Raw genomic sequence first — 24,615 nt, 5'->3', positions numbered from 1 at the left:
ATCCTCCAAAAATAATTCAGATAAAGTTGTTTCCATTTTCCACACTTGTCCCTAATTCCAGGGGCTTGTGCTATGCTCAAATTAAATTCAGATAAGTTATTGTACGTATTCTCGATACACCCTCCATTTAGCGTTTGGACAGATTTGGCACTCGACCTGCCATTGTTGTCATTGAATTAAAGCTAAATGAAGGTGCTGAAAATAGGTGGTGAAGCCTGCTGATTGCTCATTTTCCATTACTGATGGCATCAGTGAAAATGTTTTCATTCCAACAGACCATCTTCTGACACTTTAACTTTTGATGAGAAAATTTTGTGCGAAATAATTCTATGATTAAATGATAGCCTTGGTTGAGAGATGGAAGGCAAAACATGAGTTAGCACACTTAAAGCGGATGAACTTTAAATGTTTTTTTTCTCCAGAGAGGATTCTTCAACCTTTTTCAAGCAAGAAAAAATGAAGCCTTAAGTTTGCCCTTTGGTTTGCTCCGCATTTAGAAATTTTGTTTGAAAAAACACACAGGTCACATGTTTTGGATGGGGTTTTGAAATCACTGGTATTCCTCTTAGTGAATGTGCGACTGTCATTTTTGGAGAAAAGCATATAAGGGAGGATGATCTGTATCGTTTAGATCAAAATAAAATAACTAAAATAAAGGATCAATCAATTGTTTGATGGTATTTATTGCATTGCAAATCATGGTCTGACTATCCTGGAGCTAAACAAATACTATTCCAAATGACATAAACTGAACTCGTCAAATGGTCATGGAGCCACGAATGGAAATTTTACTCTGATAACACTCTGGAAAGTTGTGCAGAAAAAAAGTAAGAGACTTTTAAATTAAGATTTACGTTAAACAGTCTTCTAGATTGCTAGGAAGTGATACAAATTAATCACGGTTTACCTTTTTCGATGAATGTTTTGTTGGTATGGCTACTAAATCTTATACGTAGAAAACAATATTTTGATTGCTGACAGACACAAAATAAGTGTGCGATAAAATATTTTGATTTTAGACGAAAAATGCAACAGTAATCCGCTTTCCACGCACGACGAAATCAACAAATGTTGTGAAACTTTTCATAGAAATGAACATACAATTCGTTTTCCCACACAAAAAATGAAATTTGATCTCTTTTCGCTTGTTTTTTTCGCTTTATTTCGCTATTTTTCCTGGCTAAAGCGCTAAAAATCGATCAAAGATGAAGTGAAGGAAACGGTTAACAAATACGATAATGACCGATTTTACGGGCTGTACTGAAAATATTGCCCTCGGTCGATCACTACTTACGATCAAAACACTTTAACGGCGTGTTTTTGGAAATTAGTTCTTTCATGATGAGTTTTTGCTCAAGATTTCTCTAGTGCTGTCGAGGTAGAAATGATGTAAAAACTGGCTTGCGTAAATAAATAATTCTATATACCTTATCGGCCAAAACTTAGTCTGCCCTAAGTGACTAAATTTTGGCTTGGTGACTAAAATTTGTGCCGACTAAAAATTTAGAAATGTCCAAAACTTAATTATTAGTCGGCCCTTGTAGTGACTAAATTTTGACGAGATGACTAAAATTAGGGCCGATAAGGTACTTAGCGGTCATTAGAATTTGTATTTCATTTTGGTGTTTGTGGCTTGCTTGTGGTGAGCTGTAACTTAACGTAATAGAGTAACGTTTGCTTGTCAATCAACATTCTTTGAATGGCAAAACGAATTGTATGTTCATTTTTATGAAAAGTGTCACAACATTTGTCGAGTTCGTCGGTCGTTCATTTCTATGAAAAGTTCGTTTCCTTTATGAAGAGTTCGTCGTGCGTGGAAAGCGAATTTCTGATGCGTTTTCGTCTGAAATCAATAATTCATCGCAGACTTATTTTGTGTTTATCAGGTATCAAAATATTGTTTGCTACGTATGAAATTTAGAGTGATAGTAAGAATTTGATAAGTTTTTTGATCGTGGGTAAAATAAAAGTAATGCAATGAACGTTTACAATGTGTGTCGTGTTAAAATGAAAAACGTTTAAGGCTTAAGACCCTGTTTCTTTTGGGGTTTTATTTATCAGTGTCTCTTATTTTGCTAGCAACTTGCGAATTGAGGTGGAGTCTGGATCGCTTCGCAACCCTTATACAATACGGCTAGTTTTGGCAGCATTAAACATAATCTGCTTATATCTTTCATTTTAGCAAAAATTCAAAATGGTAGACGCAGATGCGATTGAAGATTTGTTTGCGAGTCTTGGTAACCCTGGGAGATATCATATTTTGATCTTCTTTTTGACGAATGTCTGTAACTTTTGGTGTATCATCAATTACGTCATTGTCTCAAATATGATTGCAATTACTCCAAACCACCGGTATGTATCATTGGAATAAATTTTCAAATCTATGGTGCTCAGCCTCTTTGCTGTATTTCGCACATTTAATAATACCTTGACAGTTACAAAGTTTAACATTTGAGTCTCCATAATTCGAACACACGCACATAATTTGTTCGAGTTAAGGAAATTTCAAGTATGGGTTAAGGTTTCTAAGGCATTGTTAACTAAAGGAACCATAAAAACTTGTTGGTGTTAACCCTTTCCGTGCCCATGTCGGCATATCATTTTTTACAAGATTTTTCCATCTGATGGTTTGAAATGAAAAAAATGAATAGTTAAAAACTTTTATGTTGAAAAATAACTGTTCTACAATGTTCAACTCAAAATTATAGTCTAGTTTTGGTTGATACTACTTAATGCGATTACGTTGCTGTTTCGCAAAAGCTTTCCATATGGACATATCAAGGGTTAAACCGCAGGCCTCAAAAGCTTGTAAAAGTTTGCATGCGTACCTAGAGAGTACCGTGAAGTCGTGTAACTTGCATCAGTGGAGGGAAACTTCCATAGCCATCAAATGACTGACCAATCAAAGCAGCAAAATTTCAAAACAAATGAACTGTGCAGCTCCACTCGCCGCAGATCTACTCTACCATTTTTGTTTTGATTTAACTTATTATTTTTTGCCGACCGGTACAAAATCTTGATACCCACAATAAACTGTATATAAAACCTGTTATAGCCGACTCAAGCACGTTTTACGTCATTACTATTCTCTTGCTTAACCTTGCACCCTGCTTTAAGGCTGGTCTTCACTTTCGCGCGAAATGTGTGAAAACTTGTTGACGTTTTTGTAAGGTCATTGGTCGGTTGAAAAATGAAGCAATTCCATTGGTCATTGGCAAACAAAAGGATGAGAAAGAACTGTCGCCCATTTCGCGCGATAGTGGAGACCGGCATTCAGACTACCACTCATTCTGCAGTGTCATCAACATCTTTAATTTTGGAGGTCAAAATACAGCTGGGAACTACTAACACAACGAGATCAGGCCCCCTATTAACCAGTGCCCCTTTATTTATTTCCGTAGTTGTGATGTTTCAAGTTGGTACCTTAAAGAGTTCCATCGAACCAATCCGAACATTACTTTCGAAGATTTGCAATTCAATTCTTGCTTCGTCTCCTTGAAAAATGATACATCAATCGGGCGTCAAATAATAGTCTGCCAAAAATGGGCATATGATGCAGTAGATGGGCGGTATGTTGAGTCTTTAGTCACAAAGGTTAGTTAATATTGACTATTTCACAGTCGAAAAGAACCATGGGTAATCAGGCGACCACCGCGCTCTGATAACGAATTTCTACCGGCCAAAATTAAGCCCGAAGGGCTAGAAGCGAATCTCCTTGGTAGGATTTGAAGCCAATAAATCCTACCAAAGTTGCGCGGCCTAATTTTTGCACAAATGCCAGATTGAAACTAAAATTTGCCGGTAAATTTCGAAAAAAAATATCACTCGAAAACAAAGGAATCGCTAGATTAATTCCGTTATCAAAAATACGGCGCATATTTTAAGGCTTCACTTTTTCTTGTCTGAGAAAGGTTAAAGATTCACTTCTAGCTCTTCGGACTTGTACTTCATTGGCGCAATCAGTTCTTATTTCCCATGATTCGTTTCGACTGTGAAATGCTGTTGAAATTTAGTATTTTCAATATGGCTGCTTAGATGATAAAATTTCAGGGTAGTCTCTACCTCCAAGAGTCTCAGGTGACTCCCCTGTAGCGTCCTTTTTTAGAGAATTTCATGCGAAAACTATTGAATTAGATCACATTTAAGGTCACTTTCTTTGTGAAAAGACAAAAAAGTCCCATGTGCTAGGGTCCATGTTTAGAACCTAAGCGCCACGTTTGTCGGTCGATATGAGGGGAAGAAAGGTCCTATTCCGAAGAGTATACAATTTCCCCCAGAAAGCCTCTTCTACACTTTACAGATCATCTAAATAATGATGCAATGTTTCGAGCTCCAACCCTGACCCTAACTGATAAGATCGAAATAATCAAAAATCCTCGAAAATATCGAAAATGTCAAAAAGGAAGATAAAAAAAAGTCCACTTTTGGCCATCGTGGCCGAAGAGTGACTGAACCACCCCTACCAATTCATTCCTAGTTGTTTATCACAGGTATTAACTACATGTGGTCTAAAAGAACGACAAATTACGCATGCGTGTTAATGCATAAGTCTGATTTTTTTAACTCTTCGGAATTGGACCTTTCTCTGACTGGTATGGGAACTTGTCCCTTCCTGAATCGCAGGCACTCTAGTAGACTATGGGACTTATGTGAGCAAAAATTATTAAAATTTTATTTCATCATTTTATTGTACAAAGTACATTCACAAAAATATTTATTGAGCTCAATCTCGTTCCCAGAGCCACTTGCATCACTTTTTTTTTGGTTGTACTGATAGACGTGATACGCTATCAAAATCATTGAAAAGCGAACGAAGGGGCTGGGTTCGAGTTTGTATATAGCTCTTACAATCTAATTAACTTACAAAATCACAAAATTAAACTATGCGAGAAAAATTATACATATTATCAACATTACAGTACACAAATGAGTTAGTGGAAAGCTTCAGTTCGTAGTTAGGTATTTACAATTGGTAATCCCTTTCATATACCTCGGCTTAAACATTTTCTTACAAAATTTGGATACAAAAAGGTTTGGTAAAGCCATTTGACTAAGTGTTAAAGTTTCTTAGTTTAGTAGAGGGCATTTTGTAAAATCGCTCGACTGTTTTGTTAGAAGCACTTGTTATACATTTTTGAAAAGCTAAGGGGTAGGGGAATCGAAATTACTATGTTTCCAATTTTTTTTCGGACACTTTAGTGTGATTTTCGGACAAATATGACGGTCTCAGGCAAAAATCATAGGATTAAAAATTAATGAAAATTTTAGCTCGAGAAAACGGAGACCTGTTGTATATTTTTGGAAAGCTCTCAAAAAATTAAGATTAGAGATATATTGCAAGTATAGGTGATTTTTGTGCCTAACTCGAGATATTAACCCTTGAAAACCGTGTTTTTCAGCCAGAAACAGCTATTTTGTCCAGTTTTTGCGCTTTTTGAAGCTCAATATCTCGAGTTAGGTACTGAAATCACCTATACTTGCAATATATCTCTAATCTTAATTTTTTGAGAGCTTTCCAAAAATATACAACAGGTCTCCGTTTTCTCGAGCTAAAATTTTCATTAATTTTTAACCCTATGATTTTTGCCTGAGACCGTCATATTTATCCGAAAATCACACCAAAGTGTCCGAAAAAAAATTGGAAACGTAGTAATTTTGATTCCCCTACCCCTTAGCTTTCCAAAAATGGATAACAAGTGCTTCTAACAAAACAGTCAAGCGATTCCAAAAAATCGAACAAAATTCCCCCTACTAGTTGTTATCTCTCAACTTGCTACCACCTCCTTGGCAAGGACAAGTCACCCAGTAGATAATCAACAATGAAAAGATGAATAAATAAGTATCCTTATGACATCCTTTTGTAATATCATCTTTGACTTTATCCCAGCCTGACCATTCTTTAAACACCCAATAGGACGAAGCGATTTGCCAACCAAACAAGAACAAAGCCAATAAAACGACTAGGACTGTACAAAACAAAACACCGCCCTTGCTATCCATAGCACCACAGATCAACATTAGGAGAATGCATAAAAAGAGGACCAGGGTCGCGGCGCCACCTACGACCATACATTTAGGGATCCACGGCTCCATAGGGCAGTCATCCATATGTTGAGTACCTAAATAAAAAGAAAATCTTATATTCCGGAATCGTGTAGCTAAAATGGATAAAGGGTCCTAGAGTTGCCTTTCTTGCACCTTAAAAAAACTCTGCAAAGTGAGGGGTTACAAAAATTAATCCGCTCTCTGAATGAGTCTCTCAAATTTTCTTACTTAGACGATTTCCGAAAATGAGGTCTAAAATCTGGTTTACAGCAGGTTGAAATCATTTTTAAGGATCCTAAAACCGTCACATTTTCTCTGTCCAAGGATGAATTTAGTCCTTTAGAAGAAATTGTGGGGTTCTAAACAGATTGAAAAAGTACTGATTGACTTACCTAAAACAATCATAGCGATTGGAATAGCAGAGAGAATTGCGATAGTACATATTCCACCTGCAACGGCTGCACCTCCTACAAATAATGAAAAAGTATAGTTTATAAGTTATATTGGATATACACGTTTTTTTTTTAAGAAACACACTTTTAAGAAGCATGAGGCTCAGAATGCTAAGAAACATCTAAGAAACATGCTGAGGCTGAGAATGAGAAAATAAAATTTTTTAATTCGTTTTTTTTTTAAAGAACCTTCCAATCAAGGCAAAATTCCAGAAAAATACTTACATAACAGTTAGAAACACTTGAGAAAGTCAGAAAATCAACAAAGAAGATAGGAAAGTACCGTAGATATTATCGACATGCGTCCTTTAAGCTTGACAAAGTTTAAAAACATGTAAGAAACATTTAAGGTTCCAAAGGTCGATTTCTTAAGAAACATTGAGGCTGCTTGGTAAAACTAGTTTCTTAAAAAAAAACGTGTAGCGTGTATCAAACTTCTCTTTACTCAGCAAGAAGGGGAAGAAGCCTAAAGTAATATATTTTTCAGTAGAGTCTGGCTCCTATGGAAATTTTTCATTAAATTCAGCTAAAAAAGTTCTTTCTTTCTGCTCTGGAAATCGATTTTCTCATGCATAGAAATGAAAAGAATTTTCATCTGATTTGTAATATAGCTCCAACTCGGTAAGATGAGTTATTTCATTGACTTGATTTTATATAAAATATGTCCCGCTTTTTTCCGGACATACTGTATTTTGCCACATGACGAAGCTTTTCCACAAACAAGTAAATTAGATAGTTTATCTTGGGAAAATATTTTAAAAAAATGCAATATTTTGATAGACATCAATCGTTTTTATTGGGAAAATATTTCTTATGGGAGGGTCTTTATAATTGACAACAGAGTTGTTGATGTTTTTTTTGCTGATGCTGTTTTATTAGAATACACGTTGTTTTTTTTATAAGAACATCCAAAATTTTTAAAGCCTTCGGATGTTCTTAGCTTTTGAGTTTTAAGCCTAAAATTGTTCTTAACATGTTCTTATTTTGACCATTCTGTGAGTATTTTTGACCATTTTCCTAAGAAATAGGGTGTTTTTTGAGTCCACAAAGCTTTAAAATGTTTTTAACTTGTTCTTAATATTTTGGCCATCGAAACATTATGTTCTTATATAGTTTGTTCTTATGAAAAAAAACGTGTGCTGTCACCACTGTGTGCTTCATCAATAGCAATTGTTCTATTATATACCAAGAAAAAGATAATCTTCTTAGCCAATTCATTTTATCAAGGGTCATTAAATAGAGTATAGTTTCAAAACTAGGAAAGGACAATCACCAACAGCGGTCGTTTACTTTGCGGAAAATTAGGATTATGAATCTTAAAAACGAAATCTTTTAGAATAACATACAGAATATAATCAGTTCAATCACCTAATGTTATTTCCATACACGCTTTTTTTTTATAAGAATAAACTTTATAAGAATGTCCATGATGAAAATGGCCAAAAAATTAAGAATATCACCATTATGGAATTTTGAGACGTATGTACTAAATGTTAAATCTAGTCTGAATTAGGATCCTAACCTAGGAATGCTGTAAGAATATTTTAGGATGATTTTCCCAAAAAAGTTAAGAATATCCATGATGAAATGGATTTACACCATTCTTATAAAAAAAAGCGTGTATTACAAAGCATGATGCTGTTAATTAGATATAATCGTTTCATATATTTCGATCTTTGATGACAAGCACATTTGAAATAAATTACATTTTTCATGAGATTCGTACAAAATTATTAACCACAGCCTTTTTTGTAAGAACAAATTTTCAGGCTTGAATGTTCTTAACGTGCTCTTGATATTCTTTGGGACTTAAAGGACCTTTAAATCTATTTCCTTATTTCCTAAAATATGAGGCTTGAATTTTTCCTAGCTTTGTTTTTTTTAGCTTACCACCCCCCCCCCCATCCCCTACTCAGCTTTATGGCCTTGTAGATATGTTTTTACAAAAAATGCTTTTGTATATTCTTTTTGAGATGATTTTCGTTCTTGTTGTTCTGTATATCTGATACCATACTGTTTTGAAAATAACCTTTTAATATCATAATACAGTACTATTATATAATATTGAGGCATTTGTAAAATTAATCAAAATACCTTATTGCAGGGTTGCACCATCACGTACAAACATAATTTTGCTTACAAGACTTATTTTTAATCAGACATTTCTTTTAGGGAATTAGTTAGAGAATTGAACTATTCGTGCGTCCTATACACTATTTTTATAAGCACATCCAAATTGTTTGAAGCATTCGGATGTTCTAAACTTTTTCAGTTTTAAGCTTATAAATGTTCTCAACATGTTCTAGTTTTTACCATTTTGTGAGTATATTGTCCATTTTCCTAAGAAATCGAGTGTTTTAGAGTCTGCAAAGTCTTAAAATGTTCTTAAATTGTTGGTCATCGATGCTTTATGTTCTTATATAGTCTGTTCTATGAAAAATTATGAGTATATTTTGTATAAGATTTTCCTTTGTGTATTGCTCTTTTGTGGTCATTTCACAGTCGTAATTATACAACATGTACGTATGCATGTCTTTTTCACAGTCGTAACTATATGTCTTTTCTCTATTATGTACTAAATTGTTATCAAAAGATAAGAATAGAAAAGAAATTGTGAACTCAGCGCTTATTCTACGGCACACCCCTTTTTTGCAAATTATGAATTTTTCAAAGTTGACTCAAAGCTTTGTGGAAAAAAATTCGAGACAATTTGTCAAAACAATATTCTTAGCCCTTGGAATTAAACCGTTAGGAATTAAAGTTGAAAAGTGAAATAAGCTAAACCTGTCTGTATACAGTAATTGCTACTATTTTGCCAAGTTTAGTAAACATAGAAATATTTCAGCGAAAAATGCTAATAAACCTTATCGGAGTTTTTGATTTTCTAAAAAAGCGATGCATTGTGGGATTGTTTTGGGAGTATTACAATAGAATTCCCTCGAGGAATTCCTAAGAGATTTCTATTGGAATACTCCCAAAACAATCCCACAAGGCATCGCTTGTTTAGAAAAAATCAAAAACTCCGATAAGATCTATTGCTAACATGGAAGAACTCTTTTACGATACTATCAACCTGCATATGACTTTTCTTTTCCGGAAAAAACCTTCAACTTGCAACCATAGCAATTTTCATACTGTTAGAAGTTAACTCTAGATTTTTCAGCCGGTTTGCCGCCCGGAAAAAAAACTTTAGAAGCATGTCGGAAAAGTCAGCGGAGTCATCTTAGTCCGGAAAAAAAATTATGCACATTACAAGATACAATTTATAAATGTATTTACCAACCTGCACCCATCTTGAAAATCGTTTATGACAATTTGGCTTTCCCTCAAATTTGTTCTGTACCTCAAACACAACGCACAACTGCTTGCTAACTAATAAAACATGCAAGCACTTATATCAATGTTAACTAGTCGAAAAACATCATTTAGACGAGATAAATAAAAAAAATCTATTCAATTTATTTATCACAAAGAAAAGTATCAAAAGGGGGTTAAAAGACAATCTCGTATTACGGCTTGTTATACTTCCCTATTACATAAAGTTCTTTTATAAGAAAGAATTATTCATTACGTCTTTGTTTACATTCATGAACATATTCTTATAAGAAATATATTTGAGCTAATTGGAATACTCTTTTGTACTATGATGATTTTTATTGCGTTTTATTGCATCTTTTCCGTCTGCATTTTTTCGACCGCCCATCCTGAGATTTCAGATCTAATTCTTGATTTGCATGAGTCAAAAATACGTCAGTCGGAAACACCCGCCGAAAGAAACCGGAATTTGACCCATGAGTATTACTAAATATAGTAACACATGGGTTGAATTCCGTTTTTTTCCGGGTGTTTCTGATAGTAGTCTTAACTTACGTATATCAAGAATAAAGCTTGACTCTTTCAAAGCCAACCTGGAAAAGCTGATTGTGACTATGCTGTGATGGCGTATAGTCGAATTTCTTACATCGAATTCGAAGCCTCTTATTCCCTACCTAAGTTGCGCGGCTGGTATGGTTTTCACGCCAAATCTACAATCAGTGCCAAAATACTTGGCACAAAAGGGAAATTTGGAAGTGCTCTAAATTAGGTTGGAAGGGTAGAGTTTCAACTCTGAGTTTTAACGCTAGACTTAAGATCTGAGGATCCAAAAGTTCAAATATGGTCTGATAGGGCATGAAATATAATCTAGAAACCAGTAAATCCCTCCCAGATCGAAATATTCGATGAAACCAAGTTGAAAGCCCGAAATTGACATTCTCGCTCGAACTTCAATTTTCGAAAAATGGTAAAATAGCCAAAATTGCCAATACTAGTATGTTATGGCACTGATTGTAAATCGCACAATATGTACCACTCCAAAACTGAGAAAGCGCTAGATTCCTCGTCCGAAATGCGGCGCAAATACATGGCATCATTTTCTCTGACCCGAGTCGAAGATTTCTTTCTGTCCTTTGTTTCAACCTTCATAATAACGTTATATGGACGTTCTGAACATTAGATAAACGTTGAAACAACGTTAAGATTCCTTTCTGTCCTTTGTTTCGATGTTCCTTGAGAGCTTGGTACCAATTATATTACTTCTACCTAGAGGCCTTGGTTACTGTGTAAATTTAATTTACTTTTCTTTTCGTCTTTCTAGTGGGATTTAGTTTGCGACAAAAAGTATTACATCATGCTCTCGACGACTATATTCTTCGTTGGTGTCCTAATTGGTGCCCTTTCATTGTCACACCTGGCGGACAGATTCGGCCGCCGACGGGTCATTCTATGCTCAGGATTTTCAACAATGATTATAATGACGTGTAGTATTTGGTCTACTGATATTTATGTGTATACGGCGCTTCGTTTCGTTGGTGGAATTGTTTTAAATGTAAGTAAACAAATGAACTGGAGGCAGTTTCTTGATCCAGACCAACCAAAATCTTTGATCGGAGTTTAAGAAATTACAACTGCTCGCTTTGAATTTTAAATAGACCTATTGGTGACATTAGGGTATCACTTTTCTAAAATTCCTATCAAAGATGGATATTCTACTTTAAAGCAGGACGAAAGGATAATAAAGCATTTTGCGTGAAACTTCCTTTAGCGAAGCATGTTTCCTTGCTTTAAAAGCGTGTCTTAAATAACTGCTTTTAAAAGAAGATTAGACACCCTTGCACTTGGACACCCCTTGTCAAAGTATTTAACATTAGTATTTAAAATACCCTGTTGGACATTTTAGATCCTTCGCATAATTGGCTGAATATTGTTCCCTGAGACAGGGATGTACTTTTACCTTGATTTGAACATGATATGACCATAGATTTATAAAGCCCAAAGGACTAGATGGAGTGCTCTTCCAAGCAAAAAAAAAAGTGAAAATCGCAAAAAATATTGCTGCTATTGTTTTCGGAAACCAACGAAGCTTCTGATTGGTCAAGTGCTGAAATTATATTGTAATGTCACGTGACTTAGGTAGGATTTCCTACTAACCTCGGCACACTTTTCAGCAAAAGTACGATATCTGACTTTTAAATCTATAGAAATGACTTGGGTTACATGCGAGGCATAGTAGCCTGTACTAGACGTAAAGGTGTGCGTAGCTGGGAAGAAACAGAATAAAATGTCCTGGTATTATTGGGTGAAATCTCGGGGATACTAGATTTGCGAGGTGACGGGTCCAAGCCAAAAATCGACCTTAAAGAGAGGAAAAATTGGCGTTTTTGGAACCCTTAGAGAGACTTTTCTTAATTTTTTTTGTCGATTTGCGCTCGATTTTAGTCTAAGTTTAGGAAAATCGAGACCCTTTGAAAGAGGTCATTATGATTTTCGTAAATTTTGGACCCTTACAGAGACTCCATTTTCTTTTTAATGGTTTTTGTACCCCTTTGAGAGACTTTCGAGGGTGTGAAAAATGGACCCTTTGGGCTTGCACATACCCGGCACCCTAAGTATCCACCCCCCTCCCCCACCCCCGGGGTGAGATACTCGCTTATCGATTTAGACATGTCAAGAATGAACTTTTCCTTCTTTTTTTTTCAGTCCATCCACAGTTCACTTCACGTGCTTGGTTTAGAAATGGCTCCTAAACATTTAAACGTCTTTTTATCTTTCCTCTTCATCACAACTTTCATTGGAACACTGGCTGTCGGCTCGCTGATTGGCTGGTTGGTCATGGTATGGTGGAAAATACAATTGTATTTATCTATTGTTCCATTGGTCTCCCTCATCATCGCATATTTGTAAGTTTTATTATTCCATCAAATTGTAACAGTATGCTTTTCCAAAGGGAGGAAAGGGCAAAATGGATAAAACAAGGGCAATCAAGATTTTTCTGGAGGATCATACATTCCCCTGCCGCAGACCCGGTAAAACCCCTGCCCCACTGGATAACTTTGGAAATTTCGTCCTAGGAACAATTACCTACAATCTGAGACATACTGAAAACAAAATAATGTCTCGGTAGAAATGCTCATCCCCACTGTGGGAAAAGTTCCCACCGGGGTACTGAGACAGAGGTGTAATCATGCTCGAAATCAAGTTGACAAAATTAAATTTTTTAAACTATCTATCAAGTTCAGGAAAATGGATCAGAAAATGCTTAAATATTTCCCTTCCCCACTCCCTCGGATTGAACTTTAGACAGGACCTTGGAATGTATGAATCTTACATTTATTAAAAATAGACAAAAAGAACGACAAATTTCATAAAGAACGACAAATTAGAAGGTCCATCGTGGTCCATCCGCCAAAATTTCTTCCCTTAACGTATTTTGCTTTTTCAGTTATTTACCAGAGTCTTTCAAATGGTTAGTGGTTCACCGTAAGAAGGACGAACTTCTATACTATGTTCAACAAGCTGCTAAATTTAACGGAGTTCCAGTGCCCGATATCAAATCCATAACAGAGCAAATTGACCCAAAAGAGAACGAAGTTAGCGAGAAGGCTGGTAACCATGACAACTTACTTGACAAGAAACATGGTAGCCCTGAGATGCGGCGTGTTTCATTTTGTGAAATGATGCGAAATGGAGAATTGAGGAAACGTTTGTTTCTTGGTTGTTGTCTATCGTAAGCAGTTTTTTTTTCCTAAAATGAACTTTTAATTGTTTTTTGGATTGATTTGCGGAAAAATGTTAATTGATATTGGATACTGTACTTAAAGTTGTTACCACATGACTTTTGAATATCATTTCCCTGTTTAACGAGGTATACTTATAAACCGATTCCGTTTCTCAGCCATTTTTCTAAGAAATGGCAGAAAAAATATGTACAGGATGATTTAATAACACCTTGCTTAGCTCCAAGGCTTTAAATGTTCCTGTTCTGAACTGCGCATAGTTTTCTGTTTGTTTTTTTTATTTTGAGAGTGAAAATAAGTCAATTAGGAACAGGCAGCTTGCTTGAGATTTGGTTGAAGATAGTGCCTAACTGGTATTTGTCGAATCAGTCTATTGGTTGGATTCTATACTTCCCGATTCTTGAGGTGACTATCCGGACGAAGAATGGCTAAGCTTTTTCATTCAAGGCGTATTTTCATTTAAGGCGTACCTTTTCCATTTCCACTTTACAACGGAAAAAGTCCAAGACTCTGGGTAGGTAAAAAATAGCTTCAACCCAAGCAGGCGGTCAGTCTCAAGGCCGAAGGGCTGTTTACGCAGTTAAGAATTATTTCTTGCCGGTATATCTTGAAAAAACAGCGGAAATGCGCCTGAAAAGTTTTGCCAGTAACGAGAAAATTTAGCAATCCTACGGTACAGTGGGTATTTATTTCAGTTCATCTTTCTTCTTATTGATTTTTCTTAGTTTAACAGCAACACTCAGCTTTTACATCTCGGCAATGAACGTTGGTCGTCTGTCATCACATCCTTATAAAGTTATGCTGATGTCAGCAAGTTTAGACATCATACCACTGATTTTCACATACCATTTTTCTTTAAAGTAGGTTTCGTTTTTAAGCATTGCCCATGCACGGGGTCAAGGGTACTACTTTTAAGGGTCGAAAAATGGACTGAAGATTATTTTGGGTCTGGGGGGGGGGTACTTGGGCCAAAAAGGGTACAGGGATATACCGCTGGTCAGGGTACTTTTTCACCTCCATGAGTCCCAGGTAGGTTCACAAAAACACCAATATAGAAAAATCAGTCCCTCGTAGGGTACCTTTTTGGGGGAATTGGAGAAAAAAGTGGGAGTTTTTGAGAAAAGTTTGGAATTTCAGTCCTATTCAGGGTAACTTTTTTTTGGCAAAATTTGGCAAAATTTTCAAAAAGCGAGTCCCACGTAGGGTTCATTTTTTGAACCTCAGTGGTACAGCCCGTCGGTTGGTAAGGGTAGTACCCCACTCGGGATTTTGGTGTCCCTTATGTTTTATGCGCCCTCCCGAAAAATGGAAGCCAAGACGCAGGGCTTTTTTGAATGGTACAAAGGTTTTTGCCTGGTACAGAGCAAAGAGTCTAAAAATTAGTTCTGGTGTTCTGAAGATTGGTCGATGTACACCACTGAAATAAATATGAATACAAAATTATATTTCATTTCAGGTTTGGCAAAAGGAGAATAGCATTGGTTGGGTTGGCTATAACAGCAATATTTTCAATTTGTTACAGAATATACAATCATATCGGTAAGACGTGTTATATACCCGGGGGGGGGGTACTAGGGTTGGCGGATGAGGGGTACGTGCGGACGGGATCTCCGAAAACCGACCCTTAGAGAGACTTTTTTACAATTTTTTCACTTGAAATCAAAAAAAGAGACTAATTTAAAAATTTTTGATTTTTCCGACCCTTAGGGAGACTTTGAAAGGTGAAAAAACCGACCCTTACCGTCCGCACATACCCAGCACCCTTTTTTGCTTAGGTACTTCCTCAGGGTTATATATTTACAATCTTTAAGTTACTTATGTGTCTTGACTTCTCTGTGTGTGTGGGGGGGGGCTAAATTCTGGGAGGTTTAGCATGAGAGAAGATACTAACTTTTTTCATCATAACTACCCTGGTGGATTTCAAAACTAAACCAGGTCACTGAGACAGGGGTGCATTGAAACCTGTGTGGTAATCGTGCTTGTCAAAAAAGCACTGTTTGTATGGAGGAAATAATATAAAGCTGAAACTTTGCACAGACCTTCTTTTTAGTGTCTTTTTGCCCCAGAAAAAAAATTGTCTTTGTAATTTTTGTTTTAATAGTCTATTCATTCTTCGGTCAAATTATTCTTCGGTCAGACCTCCAGACTTGTTATTACTACAACGGTTTTTTATAATTTTGATTTTGATAGATGAGTCTGTGGCGTTATACGTGATTACTTATTACTTATTACTTAGATCACGACCCGCGATATAAACCAAAAGGTTACGACATTACGCAAAAACTTACGATAATCTTTTCATCATGGCAACATAAACTATCCAATTAACAACGTTATTCAACAGCAGTATTAAAGTGTACGAAAAATATTCCAAAACAACCCATATTTTTCAATCCCAGTCTATAATAACGGAATTCGATTCAAAACAAATATAATTCAACCAAAAATAATTATTTATAACTTCGTGCTGGAAGCACTGTAACTGCATAGTACCACGTTCAATGCATTACGATTTCGTTGCCTGATTCTGCTCGTGACAATCATAACATTATGTGCGCAACACGCTTTCGCCTTCATATGGCACGAAATCTTTATATAATGATAAATTATGAACGTGATTGGCAGAAACAATAAATATAAATAAATGTTTTAATGACTTTTACTACTTTTTTCTTTCACTACAGCATTGGTAGTGATTGGAAAAATGTTTGTTGGTTTGGCAGCTGGAATGGTGTTTACCATCAATGTGGATATCTACCCCACTGTTGTCAGGTGAGTGCAAAAATTATGTGTCCTCAAAGTAAAGCTATTTATCCCAAAGGGCTGGGTCGAGTTTGCCAGGGCTGAATGACGTCATCCAACATTGGTAAATTCTTACCAACCTCTTTTTACCGAATTTTGCTGAAGGGTTGATAGATGTATGCTGGTTTTGAAATCATATGACTGGTAACTAACTTTTTGTCGTTCCCCCCAGTATACGCACTTATGAACCCTAAACAACGCGGTTGCTAAGATTTCTGCTGGAGAGAACTTACAAGATAATTTAGAGTGTTTTAACAAACATTCTTATCATACCAAAGGTCTAAAAAATGAACTTTGAATAAAAGGACAGTCTTCTCTCAATTATCTTTTCAACGATCTTTCTTGGTTTGACCTATTCTTTTCCAGAAATACATGTAATGGGTTATCAATAGCCTTCGGTCGTTTTGGTGGAATCCTTGGACCACAAGTTGTATTACTGGTAAGTCTTTAGTTCAATCTATTTGAATTCCAATGTTTCCAAGTTAGGAAATTAAGTGAAGATGGAAAAATAGCTCAATATTTTGCGGTAAGGATTTGTTTGTTTGATATTACTTTCAAAGTTTTCGGGGATAGAACTTAAAGTATAATCTTCCACTGAGGACGATATTTTGTCCAATTTTTCCAGTAGGAGATGTGGTCTTACCGGGTCTGTGAGAAGGGTTGTACAGATGCCTGGTTCGTTTGCATTGCTGTAACTAATATTTTGTCCACCCACATTGTTCAAAATAAATTTCGAATTCAATTTTGTTACTGTCTTCTTCAATTCCATTTCCAATTCCAGGGTGTGTATACAACGCCAGATAACCCTGTCCTGGTGGTTGGCATCTTGACGTTGATGGCTGCTGTTTGTTTATACATTCTACCTGATATGAGAAAACACAACCATCCAAACACTTTACAAGATTTAAAGGAATATCGAAAAAATCGAAAAACAGCAAAGACCAATAAGAAAAATAGAGATAAGGAAAGCAAAGAATTGATTGAACCTGAGCTTAAACCTTTTGAAGAATCTGATGTTGTATGAAAGAAAATCATTGTGGTTTTGACTTGGTTCGTTGGAAATATAACACAAAGTGTTATGTAGATGGTGCACGGGGGTGCTAGGTCTGCGAGATGACGGTAATGTCCGAGCCAAAGTTCGAAAATCGACCTTTTTAGAGACTGAATTTCGAAAGTTTTGTCCATTTTTTGACGTTTTTGCTACCCTAGAGAAACTACAATCAAGGACAGAACTGTTTGTCCATCCCCTAAGTCTTGTGAGTGAACTTGATTTTGGGGGGAGAGGGGGGGGGGCTTGCCAGTCGAAAGGGTCATCGGAGCCCAGTTTTGACCACGATTGTACTTCCCTAAAATTTCAGCCAAAATTTTCAAATTTTAATCCAAATGTGAAGGATTTATGACCCTTTGTTGATGGAGAAAATTGCTCCATCGTAATGAACATTTAATTGGTCACAATGTTTATGTTTCTATGTTTTATTCCCTGTAGAGTCTTTTAGTTTTCATGTGTCTCTTGAGTCCTCTTTTGTTTAGTGTCCCTTATTTTGTTTTGAGTGTCTTTTGTATTCCCAAATTGCGTTTTATATTCATTTGTAATTCCTCTAGGGAAACTAGGATATGTTTATTAACTATAATTTTGTTTTTGTGCATAGAAATCAGTTCAACGCTGAGAGACGTGATTGAGTGTCTTGTGTGTGAGAGGTGCGTTTTACTTTTCAATGTCTTATTTCGGTTCTTTTTGGTTTTGTACTTGTGGTTGTAGCAATTTAGGTTTGTTTAAGTTCAAGAATTGGTGTTCCTTTTACATTTTCTGTTTCCCGTTTTCTGTTTGGTTTTCTTAAGTTAGGTTCCTTTTTGTCTGAGATATTTCGACCAGTCAAATTATTCAAAATATCTTCCTCCTACACTCACACCCTTTGAGGTGCGACTTTCTTAATGTTAGCACCCTTACAGAGACTTGTATGCTTTTAATGGTTTTATACCCCTTTAAGGGACTTTTGAGCTTGCGAAAATGGGATCCTTATGCCTATGGCTCACACATACCCGGCACCCATTTTGTACGGGGCTGTCCACATAGTACGTACGCACTAAAATGTCGAAAATCGAGTACCCCCTCCTGTACGCAAGCGTACGCAAATGGCTATACCCTCCTCTGGTAAGTACGTACTTTTTCATCACCCCCCCCCCCCCTCGGTTGAAAAAAATTTCGAATTCAAATCGTTTGGTTCGCACCTTTATTTCATACATGAAACTCAATGTTTATCAAGAAACTTTTTCTTTTCCTTGATGCGTATAACAAGCGTAAAAGTTGACAAAAAAAAACAAGCGAAAAAGGACTGTGAAAAATTTTCTTTACGTACGTACATTTTCCTTTGACCCCTCCCCCTGTATGCAAGCATACGCTTTTGAGAAGACCCCCCCCCCTTAGTGCGTACGTACTATGTGGACGGCCCCACCTCTGCGAGATGGTAGCTGTTGGGACAAATGGAATATTTACGTTGCTACAACCTCGTATCCGTTTATCCATCGTAGCGAGATACCCTGCAAAATTTATGGATGAGAGCGGTTTTTATGACACTGTGATTATTGTCTTTGTTTTATCAAAAGATAATGAATATGTAATAAGCGTCTGCATTCGCTCATAAATTTTGCAGGGTAAATCGCTTCGCCTATACGTTTATCTCAGGCTTTATTTATGTTACTGATAGACGCTGGAGACATACAATTTCAATCAATCTCCAAAATTTACATTTGACTCTTCAGTTGAAAATAGCGAGCCTGGGGTCCCGTTTAACACGGTTTTGCGATGAATAGAGGCCACGACCTCGTTCCCTGCGTAATGTAAATAAAGCCTGGGATACACAGAGACGAGGTTAGAGAGCAGTGACGTAAAAAAATTGGAGGAATCGTTTACATCCCCCGTCAACGCGTCCATCTGAATCATCAATAGCCTAGCGAGCGTAAAGAGGTCACAATCTCCGTCAAAATATATTGAGAATTTTGGTTAATTATTCCCCATTTTCAGCAATTTAAAGTTTGGGCGAGAAACCCGCTTTTGATAGACTTCCAGCGTTAAAAGCTCAGAGTTAAAACTATACCCGTGCAACCTCTAATTTAGAGCGCTTCCAAATCGTTTATGGTTGTAAGATTTCGTGGGAATTTATCTTTTTTCTTAAATATTATGACTTTGGTTGCAGTATGTTCATGATTGCAGGTAATACCTGGATAGAGACAGGAGCTGCTGAAAATGTGTGAGTGTGACTCTCAGCAGGCAGAATATAAATTGAGAAGCCGAATAAAAGTGCCCCGAGTGCCGTGTGAGTTTCACAAACCAATTTTCGATTCAAGATGGCGACCAAAGCTGCTGAAACACATGAAAACTCAAACATTTTGAACTTTAACATTGGCGTTTTGGGTCACGTCGACAGTGGAAAGACATCTTTATCCAAAGCACTTAGCATAGTAGCATCTACTGCTGCCTTTGATAAAAACCCTCAAAGTAAAGAACGAGGAATTACCCTGGATCTTGGATTCAGCTCATTTCTAGTAGATTTTCCTGATCATTTGAAGAAATCTTCAACATCATCATATGACAAGCTTCAATTTACACTTGTTGATTGCCCAGGACATGCATCTTTGATTAAGACAATTATTGGTAAGTTTGGATTTTATTGAATCTGTTAGTCATACATTAACAAGGGAACATATTTTTGCGGGAACTAATTTCGGCATATTTGGCGAATTTATAGACGAAATTCACCAAAATTAAATATTTTCTCACTCGCCAAAATAAGTTCCTGGCAAAAAAAATTTGGGACGGGAGAGAGAGACTGTCTGAAATTGGTTTGATATTCTATGTTTGAGGCTTCATTGTTTGATATTCGTTTGATATTCTCAAATTTGGTTTTTGAAGTTCCTGTGATAACTTTTGGAATTGGAAACTATAGACTTTTTTTTCATTTCCATTTAGTTCTATAGTTCCGATATGAAAAACATCAAACTAAGCCACATAATGGTATAATACCGTGAAGTCGGGTAACTTGCATCAGTGGAGGCTAACATGCATTATAGCCCTCAAATGAATGACTCGGTTGGTCATTGAAATACAAAGTTAAATCAAAACAAAAATGGTAGAGTAGAGCTGCGAGCGGAGATGCATAGTTCAATTGTTTTGAAATCTCCAGACGATCTCAATCGAACGGAATCGACGATCGAACCAATCGAACCAAATCGAACGCAATCGACCGATTGAAATTCGATTGTCGAACGCAATCGAATCTCAATCGAACGTCAAAATTCTAGGTAATATTCGATTGGTTCGATTGTTGTTCGACTGTTTCGATCGTCGATTCCGTTCGATTGAGATCGTCTGGCACGTGCGTTTGCGTAGGGTAAAATGGCGAAATGCGAAAATCGAATTTGGCAAAAAATTTTTGAAAAATGACCCTACAAGATTTGACTATATCTTTTTATTCCATGAAGAGATTACTTTCAAATAAAAAATGTATTAACAATGAATGGGTAAGCTTTCTAGAAATCCAAACATAAATTGCATAGCTTTTACCAAAAAATAGCACTTTAGGATCAGAAACAGTCAAAAACCAGCTTTTTCCAATTTTCTTCGAGTTACAGGAATTAATTCCTTGTTTGTTTTGATCTGAAATTTTCAGTAGGGGTGGCCATCATGGTTCCCTTGCTCATATCCGGGGGGGGGGGGGCCGAGACGGGGGTAAGAGAATTAAAGTAAGTTTCTAAGTAAGTAAAACCTTAATTATCACTCAAAAAAGTGCCTTTTTTATGTCCATATCTTTTAAATAGATTGTCCCAGCCTTATCCCTCTTTCAGTAAAGCTTCCTATACCTTTTGTCCTTCAGAAAAACCAAAAATATTGGCCTTAATTGCTTGCTTTCAGTTCCTGTAGCCAGTAGTGTGACCCCCTGTATTTCTATTTGTGACCCCCTGTATTGTATTTCGCGCGGGTTTTTAATAGAGATGTCACATGACTCAAATCCCGCAGTCTTATTGGACTAGAGGAAAGCGAAAGTGAAATCGCGCGATCTGATTGGATGAAAAAAGACCGCGGGAGCTGGAAACGAATGGAATTCTCTAGAATTCTCATTCGGAAACAAAATGGCGGCGAGAAAAGCACGTCTTTTTCTTTGGACAAAAGGTTGTAAATTCTGGTTGATTTTAAGGTTTTATCTTATCTTATCTCATTTACTTTAATTAGTAGAGGCTTCTTCAATGTTTGGGGAAGGTAAGTCTGTAAAAGTTATTTGTTTTTCGGTGGAAAAAAGTGTTTAAAAAAGCATTTTTTGTGCTCAAGGTTTATTTTTCTTCGCAAATTTTTGTCTTCAATCTTAAATAGATGAACGAGTATTTGACTGATGCTTATGATTTTTTCATAGGACATAGTAAAACTATTCAGGAACTTAGACCTTTTTACAGAATTTCAAAAAATCTGTTAGTTCTGGAGATATATTGAAAAGTTTAGACATGGGTAGTTTGCGTTCGTGTTTCGCGTTCCCAAACCAAACGCACGTGCTGGCTTTATTCTTGCAGCTTCCCAACATCCAAGCTCTCAAACATCACAAGCTGAATGAATTTACTTTCGATTTCCCGTAGAAATTATGTGATGAACAATCCGGGGGTCAATAAATCGACGATCGAACGCAATCGAATGCAATCGAACATCAATTGAACGCAATCGAATCGGAAAATTGCGGTAATATTCGATTGAGATTCGATTGCGTTCGACAATCGAATTTCAATCGGTCGATTGCGTTCGATTTGGTTCGACTGGTTCGATCGTCGATTCCGTTCGATTGAGATCGTCTGGAAATCTTGCTGCTTTGATTGGTCAGTCACTTGAGGGCTATGCATGTTTAGCCTCCACTGATGCAAGTTACCCGACTTCACGGTAGAAGTTGTATCTAAAGTTTTACTGTTTTTGAGAAATTTGCCTGTATACTAAACCGTTGGGTGCACCTAAAAGCATTGAGGTACAAATAAAAACAGGAGAAGTAAGTTATTATAATCAAGCTCGCCCTACGATTAAAAAAGGCTTGTAAACTTGGCAATCCTTTATCAAATGACAAGACTTTTCAATTAATGTTTTCTTCAATCCAGGGGATGTCAATCGAAAAATTCGATTGTTGCATCGATCGAAGACAATCGAAGTCGATCGAAGTGATCAGCCGAATCAATCGAAGTCGATCGAAGTGATTGTCAAATCGATCGAAGTCTATCGAAGATTTAATTTTTTTCCTCTTTATGATTGACTTCGATTGACTTCGATTGACTTTGATTGACTTCGATTGACTTTGATCGACTTCAATCGACTTCAATCGACTTGTTTGTCGTTACCGTCGTAACTTGCTTGCAGCAAATAATTTCACCCACCTTGTGTCTCCTTTGTGCCTTAAGGTCGGTCTCCACTTGCGCGCAATGCGATAGCTCTTCTTTGAGCAAAGCTTCCACGCTATTGGTCACAAGAAAAATGAAGCAATTCCATTGGCGTGATCTGACGGTTTGATCGACTTCGATCAATTCGACAATCACTTCGATTGATTCGACCAATCACTTCAATCAACTTCGATCGACTTTGATTGCTTCGATCGCTTCAATTGCTTCGATTGACATCCCCTGGTTCAATGTGAACTCAATTGCTTGATATTCTCCTCCAAAATTCTCCAGCGAATTTTTGTCTAAGAATTGATTCTGAAATCATGTGTGCTTATAAATTCATTTTCATTTTTTAGCTTAAGAAAATATATTTTCGAAACAAAATTTAAAGAATAACGAAATGGAACAAACCCCTATAGGGGTACTCCTTTCTGCCCTAAATTTTGTAAACTGATGCTTGAGTTTATGATAAAATGATACTAAAACCTTCAATTGATTATTTACAAAAATCAGATTTAGATTGCTATAAAACTTTAGTTGCAATAATCATTTTCAAAGGTATAATCAGAGGAATGTAAAGAGATGGAAAAACAGCTTTTCTGATTACTCAAAGTTCAACGATCACTTCTATTGAAAATTCTATTGTAAAAACGTTGACTAGGTCATTAAATGAAAGTCCAGAAAAGACTGCTCGCCATACAAATCGGACCGTTTCTACATGATTTGACGATAAAAAGAAAATTTGTTTTTCCTTTTTTGCAGATTTACTAGTTCAATTTTTAAGAATAAGGAGCAATATTTTTACCAATGCATAGCAAAAGAAATTCTTAACGCAATGATATTAAATTGGTTCTTGTAAAACTGTCAGAAGTCTAGTAAAATCAAGATGAAGTTATAATTTTCTCGAGCTCTAGCTTTCCATATTATGGTGCGGTCATGATGCGGTTATATCAGAAGAATCGCTAGGAAATTCTGAGTAAGAAGATATAGGTACCTTTTCGTAAAGGAGAGGTGTAGCCAAAATATAAGCCCTAAAAGTTTGCGCATAATCAGGCTTGAAACAAAAGAATTTCGTCACAACATTCTAATTATGCAGACTTTTTATAGCGACAACAAAAGAAACCTATTTACTTGACATAAACTCCCTTAAGGGTAAGAGACCTGGTGTATGACGAGCCGTTTTTCCATTGTTTTCAAGAAGCTGTTTTTCCATCTCTTTACATTCCTCTGGGTATATACTGAAATCTTCCTTTTTATCATAAGGTGCCATGTTGTCTTCCTTCTTCTTTTACTTGAAAAAATACAGACCAGAAAAAAATTTCTGAAAAAGAACACAGTCAAAAATAAAGGGGGGTTTTGTGACATTTCTACCTTCTGTCATATCTGATACCATATCTGGTGGAATTTTGAGGTTACCATATCAAAACTTTGAAGAACTCAAGTATAGAAATTTCTCGTTGTTTTAGAAGAAACACGAATTTAAGAGGTTACTTCAATCCTGAGTAATACTTAGAAATATGATGTGGTTAAAGTGAGGTTACCCAAATGAGGTTACCTCATTCTAAAGCTTATAAATCAATACCTACTGAAGCAAAATTGCTCAAAATTTAAATAAGCCTCAAGTAGGCCTCATTCTAAGCAAAAACTAATTTGGATTTCTTAAAAGCTGTATTTTTGGGGCTAAATTGAGGTTACCAATTCACAATTTTCATAAACCCCTTTATCATCTAATTCGCTTCAAAAAAAGTGGATATTTTGTTGGCAATTGGTTTGATAAAGGTAATAGAAGCTAAATTCATCATGAAAATTATGACTGATAAACAAAAAGGTTGTATATTTAAGGTTACTCTTGTAGAAAA

The 24,615-nt window shown here is 36.2% G+C and overlaps 2 protein-coding genes and 1 long non-coding RNA gene across 4 annotated transcripts; 2 read left to right on the top strand and 1 right to left on the bottom strand.

Moving 5' to 3' along the window:
• Positions 1–635: 635 nt before the first annotated feature.
• On the top strand, positions 636–11,354 carry LOC136807521 (uncharacterized). The gene is made up of 4 exons (XR_010846690.1): positions 636–827; positions 2,183–2,352; positions 3,402–3,594; positions 11,134–11,354. It is a non-coding gene; the product is annotated as an uncharacterized lncRNA (long non-coding RNA).
• On the bottom strand, positions 5,713–9,878 carry LOC136807518 (transmembrane protein 272-like). The gene is made up of 3 exons (XM_067064097.1): positions 9,781–9,878; positions 6,438–6,512; positions 5,713–6,119 (listed from the first exon to the last, which is right to left on the bottom strand). Exons 1-3 carry the CDS (start codon positions 9,788–9,790, stop codon positions 5,752–5,754), a joined length of 453 nt encoding a protein of 150 aa, XP_066920198.1. The 5' UTR covers positions 9,791–9,878; the 3' UTR covers positions 5,713–5,751.
• A 1,167-nt stretch (positions 11,355–12,521) lies between the features above and the next one.
• On the top strand, positions 12,522–18,078 carry LOC136807520 (solute carrier family 22 member 7-like). Of its 2 annotated transcripts, XM_067064100.1 has the most exons (7): positions 12,522–12,715; positions 13,258–13,542; positions 14,278–14,412; positions 15,009–15,091; positions 16,237–16,324; positions 16,721–16,793; positions 17,136–18,076. In XM_067064100.1, exons 1-7 carry the CDS (start codon positions 12,552–12,554, stop codon positions 17,376–17,378), a joined length of 1,071 nt encoding a protein of 356 aa, XP_066920201.1. In that variant the 5' UTR covers positions 12,522–12,551; the 3' UTR covers positions 17,379–18,076. The 2 variants fall into 2 exon arrangements, with proteins under 2 accessions (XP_066920201.1, XP_066920202.1); XM_067064101.1 differs by lacking the exon at positions 14,278–14,412 and having other exon boundaries at positions 17,136–18,078.
• The last annotated feature ends 6,537 nt before the right edge of the window (positions 18,079–24,615 follow it).

The sequence above is a fragment of the Clytia hemisphaerica genome, unplaced genomic scaffold, assembly GCF_902728285.1.
Source record: "Clytia hemisphaerica strain Z4C2 unplaced genomic scaffold, Clytia hemisphaerica genome assembly, whole genome shotgun sequence".
In the NCBI taxonomy this organism is placed as follows: domain Eukaryota; kingdom Metazoa; phylum Cnidaria; class Hydrozoa; order Leptothecata; family Clytiidae; genus Clytia; species Clytia hemisphaerica.
The sequence above is the reverse complement of the archived record's forward strand: the minus strand, read 5'-3'. Positions and strand labels throughout refer to the sequence as shown.